Source organism: Salmo salar, chromosome ssa09, assembly GCF_905237065.1.
Source record: "Salmo salar chromosome ssa09, Ssal_v3.1, whole genome shotgun sequence".
Lineage (NCBI taxonomy): Eukaryota > Metazoa > Chordata > Actinopteri > Salmoniformes > Salmonidae > Salmo > Salmo salar.
In genome coordinates, this window is record NC_059450.1 from 36,352,139 (window position 1) to 36,379,112 (window position 26,974).

General features: G+C 45.9%; 1 protein-coding gene across 3 annotated transcripts in view; it reads right to left on the reverse strand.

The window, feature by feature from the left end:
* pals1a (protein associated with LIN7 1, MAGUK p55 family member a) overlaps positions 1-26,974 on the reverse strand; it is a 60,434-nt gene that overhangs the window by 8,198 nt on the left and 25,262 nt on the right. For all 3 annotated transcript variants that reach the window (XM_014211293.2, XM_014211292.2, XM_014211294.2), the window contains exons 2-9: positions 22,121-22,670; positions 20,719-20,927; positions 13,161-13,238; positions 8,275-8,421; positions 7,598-7,837; positions 3,508-3,691; positions 2,463-2,606; positions 1,040-1,207 (exon numbers count right to left, since the gene is read on the reverse strand). In XM_014211293.2, the coding sequence (XP_014066768.1) occupies positions 1,040-1,207; positions 2,463-2,606; positions 3,508-3,691; positions 7,598-7,837; positions 8,275-8,421; positions 13,161-13,238; positions 20,719-20,927; positions 22,121-22,496 (1,546 nt within the window). In that variant the 5' untranslated portion in view covers positions 22,497-22,670. The remainder of the gene's footprint in view (positions 1-1,039; positions 1,208-2,462; positions 2,607-3,507; positions 3,692-7,597; positions 7,838-8,274; positions 8,422-13,160; positions 13,239-20,718; positions 20,928-22,120; positions 22,671-26,974) is intronic.

A 26,974-nucleotide genomic window follows, 5' to 3' on the forward strand; every position in this document is an offset into this window, starting at 1 on the left:
TTTGGGGAAGAATATTGCATCCATTAGTTACCTAGCTTTTTTTTTTATGACCAGCACTGTAGGTGCGCGAGACAACTTTACCAGCAAAATAGCATACGTATCGATGAATCGTTGTGACATATGAAATAAGAGTGATAGTGTAATCAATGTGTAATAACTACATACAAAATGTATGAACAAGTTAAATTATTATGTGATGTGCAGTCATTTTCAGGTCCTGATTGGTCAACAAGCTTACTTGACACATCAAATAGTGTTATTTGACACATGTATCTTTTTTGACACGCAAAGACCCAAACGGGGTTCCATAGAAATCCTGGTTGAGAATGAAACGACTGAACAAATGAACAACGACACAGCAAGTAAGATAAAGAATTAGGTTTCGATTATGTTTTACTGGTAAGGGGGACATACGTAAATGCCAACAAAATAACTTTTTGGTCAGTGTGGTGTGTGTAACCTTTATTTAACTAGGCAAGTCAGTTAAGAACAAATTCTAATTTACAATGACAGCCTACCCCAGCCAAACCCGGACGACGTTGGGCCAATTGTGCGTCGCCCTTTGGGACTCCCAATCACGGCCGAATGTGACACAGCCTGGATTCGAACCAGGGACTGTAGTGACACCTCTTGCACTGAGATGCAGTGCCTTAGACCGCTGCGTCCATGTGTGTGTTAACTATTTAACTGTACTAGAATGCTTAAAAGGCCGCTCAAATTTTAAATATCGGTATCGGGTTTTTTGGAAAGGAAAAATATCGGATATCGGTATCGGCAAAAAATGTCACGAGGGCATCACTACCTAGTACCCATTGTCTGGCGTCAGATGGCGTCACTCCTACGCAAAGCTCGTCCCTCAGCCGTCGCAGTACCTGATGTTCGACACTGGACTAGTACCTACATAGATCAGCCTGATAATACATGTACAGTGAATAAGTTCAAGAGAGAGTTTGAGGAGAGCCTTCAGAGAGCACTGAGGTGTGCAGTTCAAGGGGAAAGTTCACTCTTGAAAATAAACTTTGATCAATTTGACACTTACGTGGGACAGCTCCCCCAAATCTGTCTGGCTGGCTGGACAGCAGTCTCTGTCTCAAGTCGTTCTGCCCACAGTTGGGAGGACCAATTAGGGCGATGGGTCGCTTTCGATTGGCTGGCTGGTGGTAGAGCGCCATCTCCTCATAGGTCAGGATCTCCTCACTGTCGTAGTCTGGGGAGCAGCAGAGATACAGACAAAACAGGAACAAGACAGTTTTAGTTTAATTTCAAACACTATTCCTATCTTGGTATAATGAGAAAGACTTGAGCCTGAGAAAGGCCTTTAGCTGAAACGTCAACATTTATCCCAGACTTGTTATTTCTTCTACTATATCTTGGGGTCATGCCAACCACCGTCCATTAAAGTGAAAATACTAACTTTCATAGTACATCGTCTTTTGGCTAAAGCAAGTGATCTCTCTTCCTCATGCCTACGACTACTCAGGCTATTTTTTGCTCAGGTTATAAAATGGTAACCCGGGGTATAAGAGGTATGAGTAACAGTCAATAGTGATAAGGGAAGAATAAGTGTGAATAACTTCACATGCATAAGCATTAAAACAAGCACAGTCTGCACATTCCAGAACCGGAGACAGGGAGTTTCAGAGTAGTAGTGCTGATCTAGGATCAGGTCCTCCGTGCCCAATATAATCTCATACACTATGATCTAAAAGACAACTGATCCTAGATCTCACTCCTACTCTGAGACGCTGAAAACCGGCCCAGGGTACCTACATAGGGTCATTCTACACCAGTCTGCAAACATCTCTGCTACAGCGCTCTACTTCCAGCCATCTGGTCCATTGGGAGTGGGACTAAGGGACTACACACTCTGCACACGGCACCAGCCATCCTGAACTGCAATCAAATAACTGCACGACACCTGCAATATTCACTGAGTGTACAAAACATTACTAACATCTTCCTAATATTGAGTTGCACCCCCTTTTGCCCTCAGAACAGCCTCAGTCGGTCGGGGCATGGACTCTACAAGGTGTCAAAAGCATTCCACAGGGATGTTGACTCCAATGCTTCCCACAGTTGTGTCAAGTCAGCTGGATGTCCTTAGGGTGGTGGACCATTCTTGATACACACAGGAAACTGTTGAGCATGAAAAAGCCAGCAGCGTTTCAGTTCTTGACAGACTCAAACCGGTCCGCTTGGCACCTACTGTCATACTCCTTCAAAGGCACTTAAATATTTTGTCTTACCCATTAGGGTAAGAATGGCACACATACACAATCCATGTCTCAAGGCTTCAAAATCCTTCTTTAACCTGTCTCCTCTCCTTCATCTACACTGATTTGAAGTGGATTTAACAAGTGACATCAATAAGGGATCCTAACATTCACCTGGTCAGTCTATGTCATGGAAAAAGCATGGGTGTGTGTAAATGTACTTGGTGAATTCTTGTGAGCTGGCTTTACCGTCATTCTGCTTGACGTTGTAAAGGAGCTTCTTCCTCTTCTTCTTGTTCTTCTTAGCACACCACAGCTTTCCCGACTTCTCAGGCTCTTTATCCTCTTCTATGGTCTGCTTCATGGCCTCTCTCTGCTGCTGGAAGCTCTTGCCTGCATTTACAAAGAAAAAATATGTTGTTAAACACGATCTGTTGATCTACATTGATGACCTGAAACTGGTCCAGTTTGTTGGGTGGTATTTTATTTCTCCTTTAATTAACCAGAAATGTCACATTCAGATTGACATCTTTTTTTCAAGTCAGACCTGGCCAAGAAAGCAACACACACCCACAGACACACAAAATTAAAAACTGCAAATAGCATAAGATAACTTTCCGAGGTTTCCAAGCAAAGTTCTCCTTAACAGCCCTTCAATCTGTGTAGAGGCTGGTTGGGGTCAGGGTAGCGTACCCGGTACTAGCCCGGCCAGGGGCTGGTCGGGGTCAGGGTAGCGTACCTGGTACTAGCCCGGCCAGGGGCTGGTCGGGGTCAGGGTAGCGTACCCGGTAATAGCCCGGCCAAGGGCTGGTCGCGGTCAGGGTAGCGTACCCGGTACTAGCCCAGCCAGGGGCTGGTCGGGGTCAGGGTAGCGTACCCGGTACTAGCCCGGCCAGGGGCTGGTCGGGGTCAAGGTAGCGTACCCGGTAATAGCCCGGCGGCCAGGGGCTGGTTGGGGTCAGGGTAGCGTACCCGGTACTAGCCCGGCCAGGGGCTGGTTGGGGTCAGGGTAGCGTACCCGGTACTAGCCCGGCCAGGGGCTGGTTGGGGTCAGGGTAGCGTACCCGGTACTATCCCGGCCAGGGGCTGGTTGGGATCAGGGTAGCGTACCCGGTACTAGCCCGGCCAGGGGCTGGTTGGGGTCAGGGTAGCGTACCCGGTACTAGCCCGGCCAGGGGCTGGTTGGGGTCAGGGTAGCGTACCGGGTACTAGCCCGGCCAGGGGCTGGTTGGGGTCAGGGTAGCGTACCTGGTACTAGCCCGGCCAGGGGCTGGTTGGGGTCAGGGTAGCGTACCTGGTACTAGCCCGGCCAGGGGCTGGTTGTCCTCGTCTCCGTCCCTGTAGGCCTGCCACCAGTTGGGGTCGTCCTGGCTGATGATGTGGAGGATGTCTCCCTTCTGGAAGCACAGGCCCAGTTCCCTGCACGGCACGTACGGGTCATCAGACGGGTCGTAATCAAAGTGAGCCTTCACATGGACCTGGTGGAAAAGAGGACAAGACATTACCTAATTTTCCAGTTAATCTATACTGTATATATTAGAATTACATTAAGATTCACATTTGTAAATATGGTCATGTAGCAGATGCTCTAATTAAGCAATAAGGCGTGTTATATTGGCCATATACCACAAACCCCTGAGGTGCCTTATTACTATTATAAACTGGTTACCAATGTAATTAGAAAAAATTATTGGTAAAAATAAATGTTGTGTCATACAATCTGATATACCATGGCTGTCAACCAATCAGTATTCTGGGCTCGAACCACCCAGTTTATAATCCAAAACAATGTAGTGTTCATAAGGACATATTCAGTATGTGGTGGCCCATGTGGGAATCAAAGCAACATTGGCTATGGGTCAGAACCATGCTGTCCAACCCACTAAGAACCATTGGAACAGTGTGTAAGTCGCTCTGGATAAGAGCGTCTGCTAAATGACGTAAATGTAAATGCGATTGCTACAGACAGACGGACATCACAGCCAAGGTATGGATAGGAGAGGTGGTCGGAGATGGAGATGTGTCTGTACTCGCCACAGTCTGTGATGGGTGGGGGTTTTGGTCTGTACTCCCCAGTCTGTGACGGGCCGGGGTTTGGTCTGTACTCCCCAGTCTGTGATGGGTGGGGGTTTTGGTCTGTACTCACCAGTCTCTGATGGGCGGGGTTTTGGTCTGTACTCACCAGTCTCTGATGGGCAGGGTTTTGGTAAGTACTCCCCAGTCTGTGATGGGCGGGGTTTTGGTCTGTACTCACAAGTCTCTGATGGGCAGGGTTTTGGTCTGTACTCACCACAGTCTCTGATGGGCGGGGGTTTTGGTCTGTACTCACCACAGTCTCTGATGGGCGGGGGTTTTGGTCTGTACTCCCCAGTCTCCTTGATGGAGACTAGATATCATCCTAACTAACTCGCCCACCAAATACACCTCTGCTGTTGTCAACCAGGATCTCAGCGATTACTGCCTCATTGCATGCATTCGTAATGGGTCTGCGATCAAACGACCACCCCTCATCACTGTCAAACGCTCCCTAAAACACTTCTGCGAGCAGGCCTTTCTAATCGACCTGGCCCGGGTATCCTGGAATGACATTGACCTCATCCCGACTGTAGAGGATGCCTGGTTATTCTTTAAAAGGGCCTTCCTCACCATCTTAAATAAGCATGCCCCATTCAAAAAATGTAGAACCAGGAATAGATATAGCCCTTGGTTCACTCCAGACCTGACTGCTCTCGATCAGCACAAAAACATCCTGTGGCGGACTGCACTAGCATCGAATAGCCCCCGTGATATGCAACTTTTCAGGGAAGTTAGGAACCAATATACACAGGCAGTTAGGAAAGCTAAGGCTAGCTTTTTCAAACAGAAATTTGCATCCTGCAGTACAAACTCTAAAAAGTTCTGGGACACTGTAAAGTCCATGGAGAATAAGAGCACCTCCTCCCAGCTACCCACTGCTCTGAGGCTAGGAAACACTGTTACAACCGATAAATCCACTATAATTGAGAATTTCAATGAGCATTTCTCTACGGCTGGCCATGCTTTCCACCTGGCTACCCCCTACCCCGGTCAACTGCCCGGCACCCTCCACAGCAACCCGCCCAAGCCCCCACCATTTCTCCTTCACCCATATCCAGATAGCTGATGTTCTGAAAGAGCTGCAAAATCTGGACCCCTACAAATCAGCCGGGCTAGACAATCTGGACCCTCTCTTTCTTAAATTATCTGCCGAAATTGTTGCAACCCCTATTACTAGCCTGTTCAACCTCTCGTATCGTCTGAGATTCCCAAAGATTGGAAAGCTGCTGCGGTCATCCCCCTCTTCAAAGGGGGAGACACTCTAGACCCAAACTGCTACAGACCTATATCTATCCTACCCTGCATCTCTAAGGTGTTCGAAAGCCAAATTAACAAACAGATTACGGACCATTTTGAAATCACACCGTACCTTCTCCGCTATGCAATCTGGTTTCAGAGCCGGTCATGGGTGCACCTCAGCCACGGTCAAGGTCCTTAACGATATCATAACCGCCATCGATAAGAGACATTACTGTGCAGCTGTATTCATCGACCTGGCCAAGGCTTTCGACTCTGTCAATCACCACATTCTTATTGGCAGACTCAACAGCCTTGGTTTCTCAAATGATTGCCTCGCCTGGTTCACCAACTACTTCTCTGATAGAGTTCAGTGTGTCAAATCGGAGGGCCTGTTGTCCGGACCTCTGGCAGTCTCTATGGGGGTGCCACAGGGTTCAATTCCTGGGCCGACTCTCTTCTCTGTATACATCAATGATGTTGCTCTTGCTGCTGGTGATTCTCTGATCCACCTCTACGCAGACGACACCATTCTGTATACTTCTGGCCCTTCTTTGGACACTGTGTTAACTAACCTCCAGACGAGCTTCAATGCCATACAACTCTCCTTCCGTGGCCTCCAACTGCTCTTAAACGCAAATAAAACTAAATGCATGCTATTCAACCGATCATTGCCCGCACCTGCCCGCCCATCCAGCATCAGTACTCTGGACAGCTCTGACTTAGAATACTTGGATAACTACAAATACCTGGGTGTCTGGCTAGACTGTAAACTCTCCTTCCAGACTCATATTAAGCATCTCCAATCCAAAATTAAATCTAGAATCGGCTTCCTATTGCACAACAAAGCATCCTTCACTCATGCTGCCAAACATACCCTCGTAAAACTGACCATCCTACCGATCCTCGACTTCGGCGATGTCATCTATAAAATAGCCTCCCCAACACTCTACTCAACAAACTGGATGCAGTCTATCACAGTGCCATCCGTTTTGTCACCAAAGCCCCATACACTACCCACCACTGTGACCTATATGCTCTCATTGGCTGGCCCTCACTTCATACTCGTCGCCAAACCCACTGGCTACAGGTTATCTACAAGTCTCTGCTAGGTAAAGCCCCGCCTTATCTCAGCTTGCTGGTCACCATAGCAGCACCCACTCGTAGCACACGCTCCAGCAGGTATATCTCACTGGTCACCCCCAAAGCCAATTCCTCCTTTGGTCACCTTTCCTTCCAGTTCTCTGCTGCCAATGACTGGAATGAACTGCAAAAATCTCTGAAGCTGGAGATTCCCATCTCCCTCACTAGCTTTAAGCACCAGCTGTCAGAGCAGCTCACAGATCACTGCACCTGTACATAGCCCATCTGTATACAGCCCATCTACCTACCTCATCCCCATACTGTATTTATTTATTCTGCTCCTTTTGCACCCCAGTATCTCTACTCACACATTCCATCTTTTGCACATCTACCATTACAGTGTTTAATTGCCATACTGTAATGACTTTGCCACCATGGCCTATTTATTGCCTTAATTTCCTTATTTTTGTTCTGTACTCACCACAGTCTCTGATAGATGGGGGTTTGGTCTGTACTCACCACAGTCTCTCTGATGGACGGGGGTTTGGTCTGTACTCACCACAGTCTCTGATGGATGGGGGTTTGGTCTGTACTCACCACAGTCTCTGATGGACGGGGGTTTGGTCTGTACTCACCACAGTCTCTCTGATGGACGGGGGTTTGGTCTGTACTCACCACAGTCTCTTTGATGGGCGGGGGTTTGTTCTGTACTCACCACAGTCTCTGATGGACGGGGGTTTGGTCTGTACTCACCACAGTCTCTCTGATAGATGGGGGTTTGGTCTGTACTCACCACAGTCTCTCTGATGGACGGGGGTTTGGTCTGTACTCACCACAGTCTCTGATGGATGGGGGTTTGGTCTGTACTCACCACAGTCTCTGATGGACGGGGGTTTTGTCTGTACTCACCACAGTCTCTCTGATGGACGGGGGTTTGGTCTGTACTCACCACAGTCTCTCTGATGGACGGGGGTTTGGTCTGTACTCACCACAGTCTCTTTGATGGGCGGGGGTTTGTTCTGTGAGCTGGGGATAAGGATGAAGGTCAGGGTGCCGTGCATTTCGGCCAGGATGTCGAAGACCTCGTTGACGTCCTTCCCTCTGATCTCCACTCCGTTGATCTCCAGAACCTCGTCTCCTTCATGCAGCAGCCCGCTGCGCTCCGCCGCCCCGCCCTTCACGATGCGGCTTATTACCACGCTGTCCATGTCGTTACGCACTGTCGCACCCTGCCGCACATACACGCGATGAGGAACAGAGGTTAGTGATAGATACAGGAGGGTTTAAACTTTTCTTATACGAGAGATGTCGACCTTGTCTGAAAACTGTACATTCATTCATTCAAATTTATTTTATAAAGCCCTTTTTACATCAGCAGTTGTCAAAAAGTGCTTTACAGATACTCAGCCTAAAACCTAAATACAAGCTGTCAAATCCTCGATTCCTCCCGTCCTTGATTCGTCGCTACACTCTCAAAGCTCATTGGGGGGATCCCGAAGGGAGGGACCTTGGAGCCTCTCCTCCAATAAGCTTTGAGAGAGGAATTGAGAAAACAAGGACTGGAAGAACTGAGGATTTGACAGCTTGTATTTAGGTTTCAGACAGCCTATGTCTACTCATATGATGATTCATGACTGTTGGTGTGTTTTAAAGAAGTCTCTCTCACCAGTGGGATGTCCCTGGCCTTCTCCATGCGGACTATCTTGACGGTCTCCCCTCCCCACTGGGTGAGAGCCTCATAGGGGCCGTCCAGTGTCAGGGGCTCCAGCTGCATCTCCTGCTCCGCAACACAGTCATGGGCCAGAAGCACCGCCTGGGGAGGTACAGGGGACATAGGGTTAGGTTAGCCTTACTGGGTTAACTAACCAGACTCTAGCTGCTAGAGGGTTGGATGCAGAGACACAGGTTAGACTGGCACACCAAGACACAGGTTAGACTGGCACACCAAGACACAGGTTAGACTGGCACACCAAGACACAGGTTAGACTGGCACACCAAGACACAGACTCCATACAGTTATGGGCCAGCAGTACCTACTGGGGAGGGACAGGGGACACAGGGGATGTACTGGTCAGAATTACCAGACACTTTTATAGGAAACACATCATCACTCCCTCCCTATCCTCTCTCCACCAAACAGTCACTGGCCAGCAGCACTGAAAGGCACAGAGACAACCAGTCATACATTCTGGGTTAACTACCAGAGACTTTTACAATATGCACACACACCAACTCAGTGGCCTTGTGGTTAGTGTCCAGCCTGAGGTTGGAACGTTAGTGGTTCGATCCCCGGTCGAGTCACCCCTCTCTGCTTGCCAGTCAGCTTTAAGGAGATGGATTGGGTGGGTAAGGCCATGTGAAAGGCTAGCATCATGTCTAGTGGGTGTACTTGTACATCAAGCTGCCTCCCTCTACAGAAACTGGAGATATGCTCCTGCCGCTATGGGCGGTTCTGGCTCAGACAAGGCTTACTTGGAGATGGGGAAGGTAACAATCAGACTTAGCAGATTAACTTTCAGCGACTTGTAAAGCAAACACACAGGCAGATATAGGCGCATGAACTTGCGGGCTCTCCTTCACTGTGGTCAACGTGAGTAAAACACTTAAACATGTTAACCCTCGCAAGGCTGCCGGCCCAGACGGCATCCCCAGCCGCGTTCTCAGAGCATGCGCAGACCAGCTGGCTGGCGTGTTTACGAACATATTCAATCAATCCCTATCCCAGTCTGCTGTTCCCACATGCTTCAAGAGGGCCACCATTGTTCCTGTTCCCAAGAAAGCTAAGGTAACTGAGCTAAATGACTATCGCCCCGTAGCACTCACTTCAGTCATCATGAAGTGCTTTGAGAGACGAGTCAAGGACCATATCACCTCCACCCTACCTGACACCCTAGACCAACTCCAATTTGCTTACCGACCCAATAGGTCCACAGACGACGCAATCGCTATCACACTGCACACTGCCCTAACCCATCTGGACAAGAGGAATACCTATGTAAGAATGCTGTTAATCTACAGCTCAGCATTTAACACCATAGTACCCTCCAAACTCGTCATTAAGCTCGAGACCCTGGGTCTCAACCCCGCCCTGTGCAACTGGGTCCTGGACTTCCTGACGGGCCGCCCCCAGGTGGTGAACAACATCTCCACCCCGCTGATCCTCAACACTGGGGCCCCACAAGGGTGCATTCTCAGCCCTCTCCTGTACTCCTTGTTCACCCATGACTGCGTGGCCATGCACGCCTCCAACTCAATCATCAAGTTTGCAGATGACACTACAGTGGTTGGCTTGATTACCAACAGCGACGAGATGGCCTACAGGGGGGAGGTGAGGACCCTCGGAGTGTGGTGTCAGGAAAATAACCTGCACTCAACGTCAACAAAACAAAGGAGATGATCGTGGACTTCAGGAAACAGCAGAGGGAGCAGCCCCCCATCCACATCGACGGGACAGGAGTGGAGAAGGTGGAAAGTTTTAAGTTACTCGGCTTACACATCACGGACACACTGAAATGGTCCACAAACAGACAGTGTGGTGAAGAAGGCGCAGCAGCACCCCTTCAACCTCAGGAGGCTGAAGAAATTTGGCTCGTCACCAAAAACACTCAAACTTTTACAGATGCACAATCGAGAGCATCCTGTCGGGCTGCATCACCGCCTGGTACAGCAACTGCACCGCCCACAACCGTAAGGCTCTCCAGAGGGTGGTGAGGTCTGCACAATGCATCACCGGGGGCAAACTACCTGCCCTCCAGGACACCTACATCACCCGATGTAACAGGAAGGCCAAAAAGATCATCAAGGACAACAACCACCCAAGCCACTGCCTGTTCACCCCGCTATCATCCAGAAGGTATGGTCAGTACAGGTGCATCAAAGCTGGGACCGAGAGACTGAAAAACAGCTTCTATCTCAAGGCCATCAGACTGTTAAACAGTCATCACTAACATTGAGTGGCTGCTACCAACATACTGACTCATCTCCAGCCACTTTAATAATGAAAAATGTATATAATAAATGTATCACTAGCCACTTTATATAATGTTTACATACCCTACATTACTCATCTCATATGCATATACTGTACTCTATGCCATCTACTGCATCTTGCCTATGCCGTTCGGTCATCACCCATCCATATATTTATATGTACATATTCTTATTCATTCCTTTACACCTGCAGCCTAGAGACTGTTCTAGCTGGCTACCACCCGGTAATCTACCCTGCAGCCTAGAGACTGCTCTAGCTGGCTACCACCCGGTAATCTACCCTGCAGCCTAGAGACTGCTCTAGCTGGCTACCACCCGGTACTCTACCCTGCAGCCTAGAGACTGCTCTAGCTGGCTACCACCCGCTACTCTACCCTGCAGCCTAGAGACTGTTCTAGCTGGCTACCACCCACTACTCTACCCTGTAGCCTAGAGACTGCTCTAGCTGGCTACCACCCGCTACTCTACCCTGCAGCCTAGAGACTGTTCTAGCTGGCTACCACCCGCTACTCTACCCTGCAGCCTAGAGACTGTTCTAGCTGGCTACCACCCGGTTCTCTACCCTGCAGCCTAGAGACTGTTCTAGCTGGCTACCACCCGGTACTCTACCCTGCAGCCTAGAGACTGTTCTAGCTGGCTACCACCCACTACTCTACCCTGCAGCCTAGAGACTGTTCTAGCTGGCTACCACCCGGTACTCTACCCTGCAGCCTAGAGACTGTTCTAGCTGGCTACCACCCACTACTCTACCCTACAGCCTAGAGACTGTTCTAGCTGGCTACCACCCACTACTCTACCCTGCAGCCTAGAGACTGTTCTAGCTGGCTACCACCCGGTACTCTACCCTGCAGCCTAGAGACTGTTCTAGCTGGCTACCACCCACTACTCTACCCTGCAGCCTAGAGACTGTTCTAGCTGGCTACCACCCACTACTCTACCCTACAGCCTAGAGACTGTTCTAGCTGGCTACCACCCACTACTCTACCCTGCAGCCTAGAGACTGTTCTAGCTGGCTACCACCCGCTACTCTACCCTGCAGCCTAGAGACTGTTCTAGCTGGCTACCACCCACTACTCTACCCTGCAGCCTAGAGACTGTTCTAGCTGGCTACCACCCGGTACTCTACCCTGCAGCCTAGAGACTGTTCTAGCTGGCTACCACCCGCTACTCTACCCTGCAGCCTAGAGACTGTTCTAGCTGGCTACCACCCACTACTCTACACTACAGCCTAGAGACTGTTCTAGCTGGCTACCACCCACTACTCTACCCTGCAGCCTAGAGACTGTTCTAGCTGGCTACCACCCGGTACTCTACCCTGCAGCCTAGAGACTGTTCTAGCTGGCTACCACCCGGTACTCTACCCTACAGCCTAGAGACTGTTCTAGCTGGCTACCACACACTACTCTACCCTGCAGCCTAGAGACTCCTGTACATAGAGTCATTGAACACTGGTCACTTTAATAATGTTTACATGCCGTTTCACCCACTTTATATGTATATACTGTATTCTAGTCAAGGCTCATCCTATATTTATTTTCTGGATTATGTGTGTATTTTGATTACATTTGTTTTATTGCAAGGTACTACTGCACTGTTGGAGCTAGAAACACAAGCATTTTGCTGCACCTGCGATAACATCTACAAATCTGTTTACGCGACCAATAACTTTGATTTGATTCTGGTGGAAGGAAGAAAATCCAGGAGGAGAAACATGATAAGAAACATTCAGTAAGTAGTAACAGACTAACAGCCATATCGTCCACTGGGGAGAAAGGCCTGGTTAGTTGCCTCACTAGGTCTACCTTCTTCCTCTCCTCCATCCTCCTGTGTGTTGAGTCATGTTCAGTAGGGCACACTGTAGCAAAACATTCAGGTAGTACCTCCCTTATCAATTTGTTTCAAACCGTCCCTCCCTACTGAACATGCACTGGTGTCTCAGAGGAGCAGCAGCATCATTGGCCTCCCAAGTGGCGCAGCGGCTGATTCCAGGCTGTGTCACAACCGGCCGTGATCGGGAGTCCCAAAGGGTGGCGCACAATTGGCTCAGTGTCGTCCGGGTTAGGGGAGGGTTTGGCAGGGGTAGACAGTAATTGTAAATAATATTTTTTTCTTAACGGACTTGCCTAGTTAAATAAAATAAAAAAATAATTGTAGATGTGGGGGACAGAGACAAGTCTGAGTGTAAGGGAACGGTAGAAGTGTACAGGGCTCAGGGAAAGACAGCTTGGTCACAATGCAGAAGAAGTGTACAGGGCTCAGGGAAAGACAGCTTGGTCGCATTGCAGAAGAAGTGTACAGGGCTCAGGGAAAGACAGCTTGGTCACAATGCAGAAGAAGTGTACAGGGCTCAGGGAAAGACAGCTTGGTCATATAGTATAAACTCAGAGGAAGGAAGGATGTGGGAGAGAGATTAGGTAGGAATCAACACACTCTTGACCTGAACAAACTCTAGCCCTGAGAGCCAGGGGGATACGGGTTATGCTGGGACGGAGACGGGTTAGACAGAGACCCAGCGGTTACACAGAGACACGTCATTCCAGGAGGAATGGATGGAAGCCTCACCTGGACATGTGGTGAGGAGAGCAGGGTGTTGAGCTCCAAGCCCTCCTTGTGTTGGCTGTTATGAACCATAGACTGGACCTGAAGATGAACACACAGGAAGTGAAAGATTAGGAGGGATAGGAGTCACGCCCGGAAACTTGAAACACATCTAATGATTTACACCTGTTCGCGCCGATCAAAGAAATGGATCAAAAAGTAACGTATCTACAGGAAGGTTTGAAGTATTTAAATATTTCCACCCATTTGATTCAACAGTTACAATAGGCTACATTTGTTCACCAGATTAGAGGGCATAGGGTTTGTGTTAAAACATTTAGTTGACTGGTTTTCATTTTTTCCTTGTGGGGTGAAAGTGAGTTATTCTAAGATCTGGTGATCCATGCTCTGCTGATGAGCCTTCAATGGCCTTTAGAGTGGCCCCAGCAGGCCCCAGCCCATGCAGGCCCCAGGCCATGCAGGCCCCAGCCCACAGGCCATGCAGGCCCCAGGCCATGCAGTCCCCCCACACCATGCAGGCCCCAGGCCATGCAGGCCCCAGCCCATGCAGGCCCCAGCCCATGCAGGCCCCAGGCCCAGCCCATGCAGGCCCCAGCCCATGCAGGCCCCAGCCCCAGGCCATGCAGGCCCCAGCCCATGCAAGCAGAATAGTAAAATAACCAGTGAGTCTACAGCCTAGGCCCCAGGTTCAGCTTGAGTTATGTTCAAAGCTATTTTATCACGTATACTTGCATGCCTTTGGTATGTCATAGAATAAAGCAAAGAAGCTGTGAAAATAGATGAATTACTGCTCATTCTACAAAGATACTCGAAATTGGCCTGGAAACATTTGTTGGTACCCCTTATGAAAGATAATAATTGGATTATAGTGGTATTTCAAACTAATTAGTATCACGCATGTCTCCAATCTTGTAATCAGTCATTCAGCCTATTTAAATGGGCAAAAGTAGTCACTGTGCTGTTAGGTATCATTGTGTGTACCACACTGAACATGGACCAGAGAAAGCAAAGGAGAGATTTGTCTGGAGAAGGCACCCATCAAACCTGAGAGAGCTGGAGCAGTTTGCTCAGGAAGAGTGGGCCAAACTACCTGTTAACAGGTGCAGAAGGTTTTACAAGGGTGAACACAGGCAGAAAACACCCCTCCTCACTTAGTTGGTCTCCTCCAGAGCTAGGCTAATCCCACTATGGTGTTGTTTGTGTCTCTAGTATTAGGTATACTCTGGTCACGTGGTTCACATGAGGACTGGCCAATAGGACACTCCGTACATAGGAAAGACCCCCCCACACAGTCCCTCCCTCTTTGAACCCTGGTGGCACTGGCTCCCTATCAGGGAGTCAGTATATAATGGTGCAGCCTCAGTGAGTGAGTGAGTGAGTGAGTGAGTGAGTGAGTGAGTGAGTGAGTGAGTGAGTGAGTGAGTGAGTGACACACACAGTGTATCTGCAGGTTCCATCAAGTTGAATTTAAGACCTTTTTAATGCCAATTGAAATGCAATTTAATACCAATTTTGAGGTCTGCATGTGCCATAAACCTGCTAATATTCCCATATTTCTTCACGCCGTCACCAATAGAAAACATGTGTAGGCTAATCATCTTCTAATGGCACTAATATCATAGACTAATATATTTGGTGCTAATTCACCAGCTGGGTAAGTAGAAAGTCAAAACACATGAGCTAAATCACTACCTCTAAATCTAATTTAGACTGGAAGTAGGCATGTTTTAATCTAACAGCATTATTCATAAGTCATTATTCACTGTTTGACCAAATCATTTAATAGCTAAAAAGTTAACTAGCTAGCTAACAAGTGAGCTAACTAGCCAAGCTACAAGCAATGTTTCGAATTGGCTATCCATTTTGTAGCCTACCTCACTTGCTGTGTTCATCTGGCAACAGCCAACTTGCAGTGGCGCGCGCGCGCGCACACACAGAGAGAGAGAGAGAAAGAGAGAGAAAGAGAAAGAGAGAGAGACACAGAGAGAGAGACACAGAGAGAGAGACACAGAGAGAGAGACACAGAGAGAGACACAGAGAGAGACACAGAGAGAGACACAGAGCCAGCCAGAGAGACAGAGCCAGCCAGAGAGACAGAGCCAGCCAGAGCCAGCCAGCCAGCGACAGCCAGCCAGAAACATAGAGCCACAGCCAGACAGAGAGAGCCACAGCCAGACAGAGAGAGCCACAGCCAGACAGAGAGAGCCACAGCCAGACAGACACACACACACACACACACACACACACACACACACACACACACACACACACACACACACACACACACACACACACACACACACACACACACACACACACACACACACACACACACACACACACACACACACACACACCTAAAAGGAAACGATTCCCAAACCTTCCATAACAAAGCCCTCACATACAGAGGTGAACCTGGAGAAGCTTCCCCTCAGCCAACTGGTACTGGGGCTCTGTTCACAAACAGACCCCACAGAGCAGCACAATTAGACTAAACCAAATCATGAGAAAACAAAAAGATCATCAACAAAATTAACTGACCAAACTGGAATGCTATTTGGCCCTTAACAGAGAGTACACAGTAGCAGAATATCTGACCACTGTGACTCAAAATTAAGGAAAGTTTTGACTATGTACAGACTCAGTGAGCATAGCCTTGCTATTGAGAAAGGCCGCCATAGTCTGTCTTCTCTTGAGAGCTAGGTCTGCCCATGTGCAGACTGCCCACAAAATGAGGTGGAAACCAAGCTGCACTACCTAACTTCCTGGCCAAATGTATGACCATAGAGACACATATTTCCTTCAGATCACACAGACAAAGATTTTAAAACAAATCCAATATTGATAAAAATCTATTGGGTGAAATACCACAGTGTGCAATCACAGAAGCAAGATGTGTGACCTGTTGCCACAAGAAAAGGGCAACCAGTGGAGCACAAATACCATACCTGTAGTAAATATAACCTATATATTTATCTATTTTTCCTTTCATACTTCAACTATTTGCACATTGTTACAACACGAATATCATAACATTTGAAAGGTCTATATTATTTAAAAACGTTTGTGAGTGTAATGTTTACTGTTCATTTCTGATTTATTTCCCTTGTTTATCTATTTCACTTGCTTTGTTAATGTAAACATATGTTTCCCATGCCAATAAAGCCCTTTGAATTGAATTGAGAGAAAGGCAGACAGAGAGATATAGTGAGAGAGTGTGCGAGGCCCTATTGTGAGTTTCCCGTCTAGTCCAGGTCAGTGAGTTTGAGTTCTTGATAAGTTTGGGCTCTAATGATGGGGCGAGCTGAGCACAAGAGCTGTTCTGTGCTGCTGGCTGGGGCAGAATGTGAAGAATGAGAGGACAGGAGGTTATTATGGTGTCTCATTAACACTTCTGCACAATACAGGGATTCCAGGCAAAGAGGCTTTCTCCTCAATCAAGCTTCATTAGTGGACAAAACATACAAAAAGACATTTGAAGTACTTTGGCGAGGTTTCTGTCCATTTAAAACCTCTTACACTGCACAAACTCTGCTGAACTTCAAGCTCACGGCTAGTAGGCTACCTAATTCAGGCAAAACGTTCTACAACTCCTACAAATCATACTCAATTGCTTGTGTGCATCTTAGTGTGTGTGCATGCGTATATATATATACACACACACACACACTCATATATATATATATATTTGTGTGTGGTATATATTCCTGTCATTGTGTCACACAGACCCTGTTAGCTTGGCCTCAGATCAAGTGTGTATCCCCCCCTTTCCTCCTGAGCCAGTTCATGTGCTGAGCCACTTCTGATCTAGGATCAGTTCTTTCTACGCAAACCGTACCCTTAACCCTGACGTAGTAATACCCCAAAGTGACTTGAGATCAGCATCTAGGTGTGATCTCCTGGGCCAGGCCCTGAGCGCGGTGTGTGTAAGGAATAATCAACGAGGGGCTATACGTTCTGTGGGAAATAACACACAACGTTGAAGGTGTCTGCCACATCACACTTGGTAAGACGGCTAAAATCTGCTAGCGAGCTGACCAACAACTGTAACAATGTATTTGAGAGACAAGTGATCATTGTGGAACTTTATGTTTTCAATAAACATTGGAAACGAAATCTAGTTTACATGCTGTCAACAATCTAATCCTACCCTCTCTGTTTTGTCCCATAGTTGCCCAGGCGTCGGTTTTGTTGATAAACAACCAGCCCGTCTATAAGAGTGGTAAAGGGTGGGCTGGGCCGGTTCACGTGCTGCTGTGACAGATCTGTAATAGAGGTCGACCGATTATGATTTTTCAACGGCGATACCGATTATTGGAGGACCAAAAAAAAGCCGTCACCGATTAAATCGGCCGTTTTTTTCCTTTATTTGTAATAATGACAATTACAACAATACTGAATGAACACTTATTTCAACTTAATACATCAATAAAATCAATTTAGCCTCAAATAAATAATGAAACATGTTCAATTTGGTTTAAATAATGCAAAAACAAAGTGTTGGAGAAGAAAGTAAAAGTGCAATATGTGCCATGTAAGAAAGCTAACGTTTAAGTGCCTTGCTCAGAACATGGGAACATATGAAAGCTGGTGGTTCCTTTTAACATGAGTCTTCAATATTCCCAGGTAAGAAGTTTTAGGTTGTAGTTATTATAGGAATTATAGGACTATTTCTCTCTATACGATTTGTATTTCATATACCTATACGATTTGTATTTCATATTCCTTTGACTATTGGATGTTCTTATTGGCACTTTAGTATTGCCAGTGTAACAGTATAGCTTCCGTCCCTCTCCTCGCTCCTACCTGGGCTCGAACCAGGAACACATCGACAACAGCCACCCTCGAAGCAGCGTTACCCATGCAGAGCAAGGGGAACAACCACTCCAAGTCTCAGAGCGAGTGACGTTTGAAACGCTATTAGCGCGCACCCGCTAACTAGCTAGCCATTTCACATCGGTTACACCAGCCTAATCTTGGGAGTTGACAGGCTTGAAGTCATAAACAGCGCAATGCATTGCGAAGGGCTGCTGGCAAAACGCACAAAAGTGCTGTTTGAATGAATGCTTACGAGCCTGCTGCTGGTGCCTACCACCGCTCAGTCAGACCGCTCTATCAAATCATAGACTTAATTACAATATAATAAAACACACAGAAATACGAGCCTTAGGTCATTCATATGGTCGAATCCGGAAACTATCATCTCGAAAACAAAACGTTTTTTTTCCTTTCAGTGAAATACGGAACCGTTCCGTATTTTATCTAACGGGTGGCATCCCTAAGTCTAAATATTCCTGTTACATTGCACAACCTTCAATGGTATGTGATAATTACGGAAAATTCTAGCAAATTAGTTCGCAACAAGCCAGGCAATGAACGCAAGAGCAGTGACACAATTTCATGTTAGCAGGCAATATTAACTAAATATGCAGGTTTAAAAATATATACTTGTGTATTGATTTTAAAGAAAGGCATTGATGTTTATGGTTAGGTACATTGGTGCAACGACAGTGCTTTTTTCGCAAATGCGCTTGTTAAATCATCACCCGTTTGTCGAAGTAGGCTGTGATTCGATGAGAAATTAACAGGCACCGCATCGATTATATGCAACGCAGGACACATTAGATAAACTAGTAATATCGTCAACCATGTGTAGTTAACCTGTTGGGGCTAGGGGGCAGTATTTGCACGGCTGGATAAAAAAATGTACCCGATTTAATCTGGTTACTAATCCTACCCAGTAACTAGAATATGCATATACTTATTATATATGGATAGAAAACACCCTAAAGTTTCTAAAACTGTTTGAATGGTGTCTGTGAGTATAACAGAACTCATTTGGCAGGCAAAACCCTGAGACATTTTCTGACAGGAAGTGGATACCTGATGTGTTGTATTACCTTTAAACCTATGCCATTGAAAAACACAGGGGCTGAGGAATATTTTGGCACTTCCTATTGCTTCCACTAGATGTCACCAGCCTTTACAAAGTGTTTTGAGTCTTCTGGAGGGAGATCTGACCGAACAAGAGCCATGGAACGATGATGGCCCATTAGACACCTGGCGCGCGAGTTCATGTTGGGTACCCTCGTTCCAATACGTTATAAAAGAGAATGCATTCGTCCACCTTGAATATTATTCATGTTCTGGTTAAAAAAGGCCCTAATGATTTATGCTATACAACGTTTGACATGTTTGAACGAACGTAAATATATTTTTCCCCCTCGTTCATGAAGTGAAGTCCGGCGGGCTTAGATCATGTGCTAACAAGACGGAGATTTTTGGACATAAATGATGAGCTTTTTTGAACAAAACTACATTCGTTATGGACCTGTGATACCTGGAAGTGACATCTGATGAAGAGAATCAAAGGTAATGGATTATTTACATAGTATTTTCGATTTTAGATCTCCCCAACATGACGGCGAGTCTGTATCGCAACGCGTATTTTTCTGGGCGCAGTGCTCAGATTATTGCAAAGTGTGATTTCCCAGTAAGGTTATTTTTTAATCTGGCAAGTTGATTGCGTTCAAGAGATGTAAATCTATAATTCTTTAAATGACAATATAATATTTTACCAATGTTTTCTAATTTTAATTATTTAATTTGTGGTGCTGACTTGACTGCCGGTTATTGGAGGGAAACGATTTCCTCAACATCAATGCCATAGTAAAACGCTGTTTTTGGATATAAATATGAACTTGATAGAACTAAAAATGCATGCATTGTCTAACATAATGTCCTAGGAGTGTCATCTGATGGAGATTGTAAAAGGTTAGTGCATCATTTTAGCTGGTTTTATGGTTTTGGTGACCCTGTCTTTGAATTGACAAAACATTACACACAACTCTTGTAAATGTACTGTCCTAACATACTCTAAATTTATGCTTTCGCCGTAAAACCTTTTTGAAATCGTAAAACGTGTTTAGATTAAGGAGATGTTTATCTTTCAAAGGCTGTAAAATAGTTGTATGTTTGAAAAATTTGAATTTTGACATTTATTTGGATTCAAATTTGCCGCTCTTGAAATGCACCTGCTGTTGATGGAGTGCACCACCTAGCCCATAGAGGTTAACTAGTGATTATGTTAAGATTGATAGTTTTTTTATAAGATAAGTTTAATGCTAGCTAGCACCTTACCATGGCTCCTTGCTGCCCTCGTGTAACAGGTAGTCAGCCTGCCATGCAGACTCCTCGTGGAGTGCAATGTAAGGCAGGTGGTTAGAGCGTTGGACTAGTAACCAGAAGGTTGCAAAAACGAATCCCCGAATCCCCCCTGAAGAAGGCAGTTAACCTCCGTTCCTAGGCCATCATTGAAAATAAGAATGTGTTCTTAATCTGATTTGTCTAGTTAAATAAAGGTGTAAAATAAAAATAAAAAAGGCTAATCGGTGGCCAAAAATACCGATTGTTATGAAAACTTGAAATCGACCCTAATTAAATCGGCCATTCCGATTAATCGGTCGACCTCTAATCTGTAAACCCTGATCGATGACCAGTTTACCCTAACCTGAACCGTTCTAATCAGAACACCCCAAACTGACTCCAGATCAGGACTCACCTCGTGTGCCAGGCCCTGAGCGCGGTCTGTGTGTGGGAAGGGCGGGCTGGGCCTGTTCATGTGCTGGGCCACAGCGTTGTGGATGTTGAAGGCCTTCTGGAAGTCAGTCTTCTGGACCAGCTGCAGCACCAGCTCCACGTCCTCCTGGCTCTGGCCATCAGACAGGCAGTGCTGCACCTGCTTCAGGGACATCAGCAGCTCCTCCAACTCTGTACGGAGGAAACTGACAGGTCAAACATAGAAATACAGTATACAAAAGCCAGACACACACATGCAGAAAAAAAAAAAACAGTAACTCAAAGGGACTATGGTCAAGACAGGATATTAATAGCTGGGATACAACTCCAGAATTAATAAAATTCTTCAATCTTTCCAGCTCTCTCAAATCCAGACCCCTCTTTCAGGCATATCTGTCCAGTGTAAGTAATAACAAAATAAGGAGAGGGTTGGTGTGTCAAAGGGGGTATGTTATTAGGAAGCTAGTGTCATCTCATCTAATGGAGGACCTACTTTCTCTCTCCATATTGTTTTTTTTAGGCTAGGCTACCCGACCCATTAGGCCAGGCGGGCTACGCGACCCGTTAGGCCAGGCGGGCTACGCGACCCGTTAGGCCAGGCGGGCTACGCGACCCGTTAGGCCAGGCGGGCTACGCGACCCGTTAGGCCAGGCGGGCTATATGATGCATTATTAACTTGGCAGGAAGAGTGGTAGAGCAGGCCAAGAACAGGAGATGGATCACCCACTCAGGGAGAGAGAGCAGCCATTGTACCCTGGTTCAGAATGTTTTGTAACAGACTTTTTAATGAATGTCCCCTCACAGGATCCCCCCCTCCCCGAGGATCACTCACAGAGCTTTAGAACAGGAAGGCACCCAACATAGGCCTACAGACTTGGAGGGTGTTGTGTGATATTCATAAGTCTACTTGGAACAGTGAACTTGGGTTAAGAGACTGAGGGAAAGCCACAGACCGACACAGAGGATACATGTGTACTGAGAGAAAAGAGATGGATGATTATAAAAGCTAGAGATGTCAAGGTCAGGGCTATTAAGCTGTAATTTTAGTCTGGTTGATGTCATGTGTCTGTCTGATACTGATGTGTTGATGCTGCAGCTTGGTCCAGGCCTCTCTTGAAGAGATGTTTATCTCAATGAGACAAACCTGGTTAAATAAAGGTTAAATGATAGCTCTATGCTATCATTTAACTTAAGCAAAAATGGCACTTCCTTCACCACACTATCTGAGCACTAATGTTGCCATACGTACATAGTGTGGTTGATTTTAAATTCAGCAGGACACAACGTTATCTTGGCTAGTGACCAGAGACTGATGCCAAACAACTGACACTTAATAGAACATTTAATATTGTATAATCTTTGTTCTCATATTCAGTCCTACTCACCCAGTAGAGTGGGGGCCCCCAGGTTAGGTGGCAGTCCCAGTGGCCCTCCAGGGCCCTCGATGGGGTCGAAGGTGGGGTTATCGATGCCCACCTTGGGGTTCTGAGACAGCTTCTTGAGCCGTATGGAGGCGGTCAGATCCAGCTCCTGTCTGTTCCTGCCCTCCTCCTCCTTCCTCCTCCTCAGGTCTTCCTGGTGCTGACGGATCCTCTCCAGCTGGGCAGAGCGCCTCACAGGCAGGGTACGAGCACCCAGGTCCCCCGGGCAGTCCACCGCCATCTCCCTGTTCCACTGCTGGGGCTCCTCCTGGTTGGCCTCAACTCCTCCTCTTCCGTCTGACTCAGTCATGTGACCGTTCATATAGGATGTGGTTATCATTATCACCCTTGCGCCTTCTCCTGCTCCTCCTCCTACGTGTGTGTGTTTGCAAGTGGTTGGCTGGGGGGAAGCACTATGAGGGGTGACTTCTGCATGTCCGGGACCTGGCGGCCATGACACCCTAACTCACTACTGATGACTCGGCAGATGCTGGGATTCCAGGAGGAAGGACACCTGCAGAACAGGAAGGGAAGAACGGTTAGTATGGTACTGCAATGCTGTCGGTCACAGACAAACCACAACATAATACAGCCACACTACCTTACATTTCAATACCAGGGATTTTTCTGCCATTGTAATCTTTGGGCAGGCCGCCTAAGCGTTTCTTTTCGGGTTGCCTGAGTCCAAACAAATGGAAATACGATCTCAGTATTAACATTTTTTTTACTAAAATCAGATAAAGTTGGAGAGAAGAAAGTGGACATATAATTCCAAAAACAATTCATTTAAAACTGCAAAAATGTCTCTAAGCTCCATGAAGATATGTGTAGAATTGCAGTAGATTGGCTTACAAATGCAAAAAAAATAATGTCTCTACACTGCGAAGATGGGGCCTCTAAAATGTACCTGTACCGTGGGGCCGACCACGCTCAACGCCCCTTTTTTATTCAGAAAATAAAACACTGAATAAATCCACAGAGCAATCAGTCACTTACAGTACATCTCACCATCCAGGATTCAACCCAAATAATGAGCTTTTTACACACACACGTCCCCAGCCAACGTCTAAAACCTCTATTCCCAACCCACTGTAAAGAACCTGAAATAAACTTCAAGTGGAAGCCAGAGACGAAGCTATTTACACACGTGGAACCCAGAAAGAGTAGCTGCTGCTTCAGCAACAGCTAATGGCCAACCAAAACAGAGACACCTAGCTACTACACTAATTCAATCTGTGGTCCCTGCTATTCTCTACAGGTCCCTCCCTCACGCTGTGGTCCCTGCTATTCTCTACAGGTCCCTGCCTCACGCTGTGGTCCCTGCTATTCTCTACAGGTCCCTGCCTCACGCTGTGGTCCCTGCTATTCTCTACAGGTCCCTGCCTCACGCTGTGGTCCCTGCTATTCTCTACAGGTCCCTGCCTCACGCTGTGGTCCCTGCTATTCTCTACAGGTCCCTGCCTCACGCTGTGGTCCCTGCTATTCTCTACAGGTCCCTCCCTCCCTCCGTTGTCCCTGCTGTTCTCTACAGCTCCCTCCGCCGTCAGTCTGTCAGCTGGTTGAGCCAGACCAGGCCAGGCCAGAGGCCATTATCACTCAGTTAATCACCTTATATTACACACACAGACCATTTTAAACCAAACAAATACCTCAGCCCTCACACACACTCGCGGGCACGCAAACAGAATCTCTCACAGTCAGTCAAACACCACACACACGCGCACTTTTAACCCTTGACCCACAGACACACTCCCCTCTCCAATGGATCTCTCTGACAAAAGGGTCAAAGGGCACTCAGAGAAACAACTCTGCAGTTTTACACTTAAGAAGTAAAACCTTTAGTGCTGTCCCCGACAAAAAAAACTAAATCTTGGTCGACCAAGTCGTCTGTTCTTTCAACTAGAGGTCGACCGATTAATCGGCAAACGGGTGATGATTTAACAAAAGCGCATTCGTGAAAAAAGCACAATCGTTTCACAAATGTACCTAACCATCAATGCCTTTCTTAAAATCAATACACAGAAGTATATTTTTTTAACCTGCACATTTAGTTAAAAGAAATTAATGTTAGCAGGCAATATTAACTAGGTGAAATTGTGTCACTTGCGTTTATTGCACGCAGAGTCAGAGTATATGCAACAGTTTGGGCCGCCTGGCTCGTTGTGAACTGTGTGAAGACCGTCATTAATTTGCCAGAATTTTACATAATTATAACATAACATTGAAGGTTGTGCAATGTAACAGCAATATTTACGGTTTCGTATTTCACTGAAAGAATAAAGGTTTTGTTTTCGAAATGATAGTTTCTGGATTTGACCATATTAATGACCAAAGGCTCGTATTTCTGTGTTTATAATATTATAATTAAGTCTATGATAGAGCAGTCTGACTGAGCGGTGGTAGGCAGCAGCAGGCTCGTAAGCATTCATTCAAACAGCAGCTCTTAGCAATGCTTGATGCACAGTGCTGTTTATGACTTCAAGCCTATCAACTCCCGAGATTAGGCTGGCAATACTAAAGTGCCTATAAGATCATCCAATAGTCAAAGGTATATGAAATACAAATGGCATAGAGAGAAATAGTCGACGCGTCATAATTCCTATAATAACTACAACCTAAAACTTCTTAACTGGGAATATTGAAGACTCATGTTAAAAGGAACCATCAGCTTTCATATGTTCTCATGTTCTGAGCAAGGAACTTAAACGTTAGCTTTCTTACATGGCACATAGTGCACTTTTACTTTCTTCTCCAACACTGTGTTTTTGTATTATTTAAACCAAATTGAACAGGTTTCATTATTTGAGAGTAAATAGATTTTATTTATGCATTATATTAAGTTAAAATAAAAAAAGTGTTCATTCAGTATTGTTGTAATTGCCATTATTACAAATATATAAAAATAAATAAAAAATAATAAATAAAAAAATTTAAAAAACATCATTGGCTTTTTTGGTCCTCCAATAATCGGTATCGGCGTTGAAAAATCATAATCGGTCAAACTCTACTTTCAACCAATCGATTGGACAACATTGTTAAAAGTGACATTTTCCATATATAAAACATCCTATGTCTTTGAATCAAATCATCTATATGCACTGAGCTTGTCTGATGCTTTAACACTAGAACCGCTAAAGCTGTCATTTTGGTGGATTGGTATATTCCAATTCTAATCTCTAAATGGTATGTACCCTATATCAGCCTACAAAATCCAAGCAGTCTTATCCGTCTACTAGGAGTACACAGTGAGAGTGTGTGTAATTTACAATGGCAAGAAGAATGGATGCACATGCTGCATTAACACAACTACAAGATCTGAATGAAAGGTTCCCAGATGCTGGGGAAGAAATGAATCATGACATCTCTGATGATTTCTCTTCTGATTCTGAGCCTCAGCCTGAACCTACACATCCGAGGCCGAAGTGCAAAAAAAGTCAGAACGCTACGCATTGAGCAGGTGCCCGCGACACCACCAAACAAAACTGTGACGAGGCTTGTGGAATCTTATGTTGGCAAGGAGAGAAATGTCATCATGTACAATTTCTTCACTTCCACTGGTGAACAAGTTGCTTGTGAATAAAACAAACCTTGTCGGCACCATGACCAAAGCGAGAAGGGAGCTCCCTCCCTCTGCACAAAATAAGGCACCTGCACAGCCGTACAATGCTGAAGAATGACAAAACTCCCACTATACCAATGCAAGGCAAGAAAGAAAGTTTCTGTCATGAGCACCATGCATCCGTCATTTACCATCGACAGAACACAAGAAAAAAAGAGATACTATTACGCACTACAACCAAATGCATGTCAATATTACATAATACGCAACGCCACATATCAGGGGTCATCAACTACATTGTTTAGGCTACTGATGTTTAGACTACTGATGTTTTCATCATTTGGCTGCGCGTTTTGCTGACGGTCTTTGTGGTTGAGGTATTTTGTAAAAAAATAGGATATAATATAAAAGAAGCTGTGTTCCAACACATATGGTTTCTGTTTCATAGTTGTAACAAAAGGCACTGCACAAATAAAATGTATTGAACAGTCAAATGTTTTTACATATAGCCTACAGTAAAAAACGAATGAAAATGCTATTTTGTTATTTGAAATGAAAAAAAATATTGTATTCTAAATGTTACCGAACACATTCATGAACACAACCAAATGATTGTTTCGGCAATAGCATATATGAAATGTATGAATTATACTGTTAGAATGTAGCAGTCAGAATGACTGCTAGTTAGCTAGATGGGAGGTCCCTCGAAGCCCAGTGGCTCCAGTGTTAAATGCACAGTTTGATGAAATAATTAAGACAAATGATTCAAGAGGGAGCCTGATGACCATGCTGTGTAATTAAAAAATAAAATAAAAATAATAATACAATTACAGAAAGTGCCTGTGTGACTGGCACACGTTGTCCCACTCTCCTTCAGTGAACAGGCACCACAGCACAGCAAGTGTTTATCACGCTGTGCTAAAGCTGCAACATAATTACAACCATTTTGTTTTTTACTTGTTTCTCTGACTGAAAAGTTCTGTTACCGAAATACCTCATTTGTTTAGGAAAAACATTCCCTATTCCTTTAACCCTTGCTCTCTTTACGTGAAACATGTATGTATTGCATGCACGTGACCAATAGGGCCTGCCCTATAGCCGCCTATCAATCACATCAATAAATTGGTTATAACTAACTCCGAACATAGCAATGTCGACAGCAAAATGGATGTGGAGGATGTGAAAAAGACACTGGAAACGGGTTAATGTTTACTGGTTGCTCAGGAGGGAAAGGGGAAGTCAGATGTGTGGAAGACATT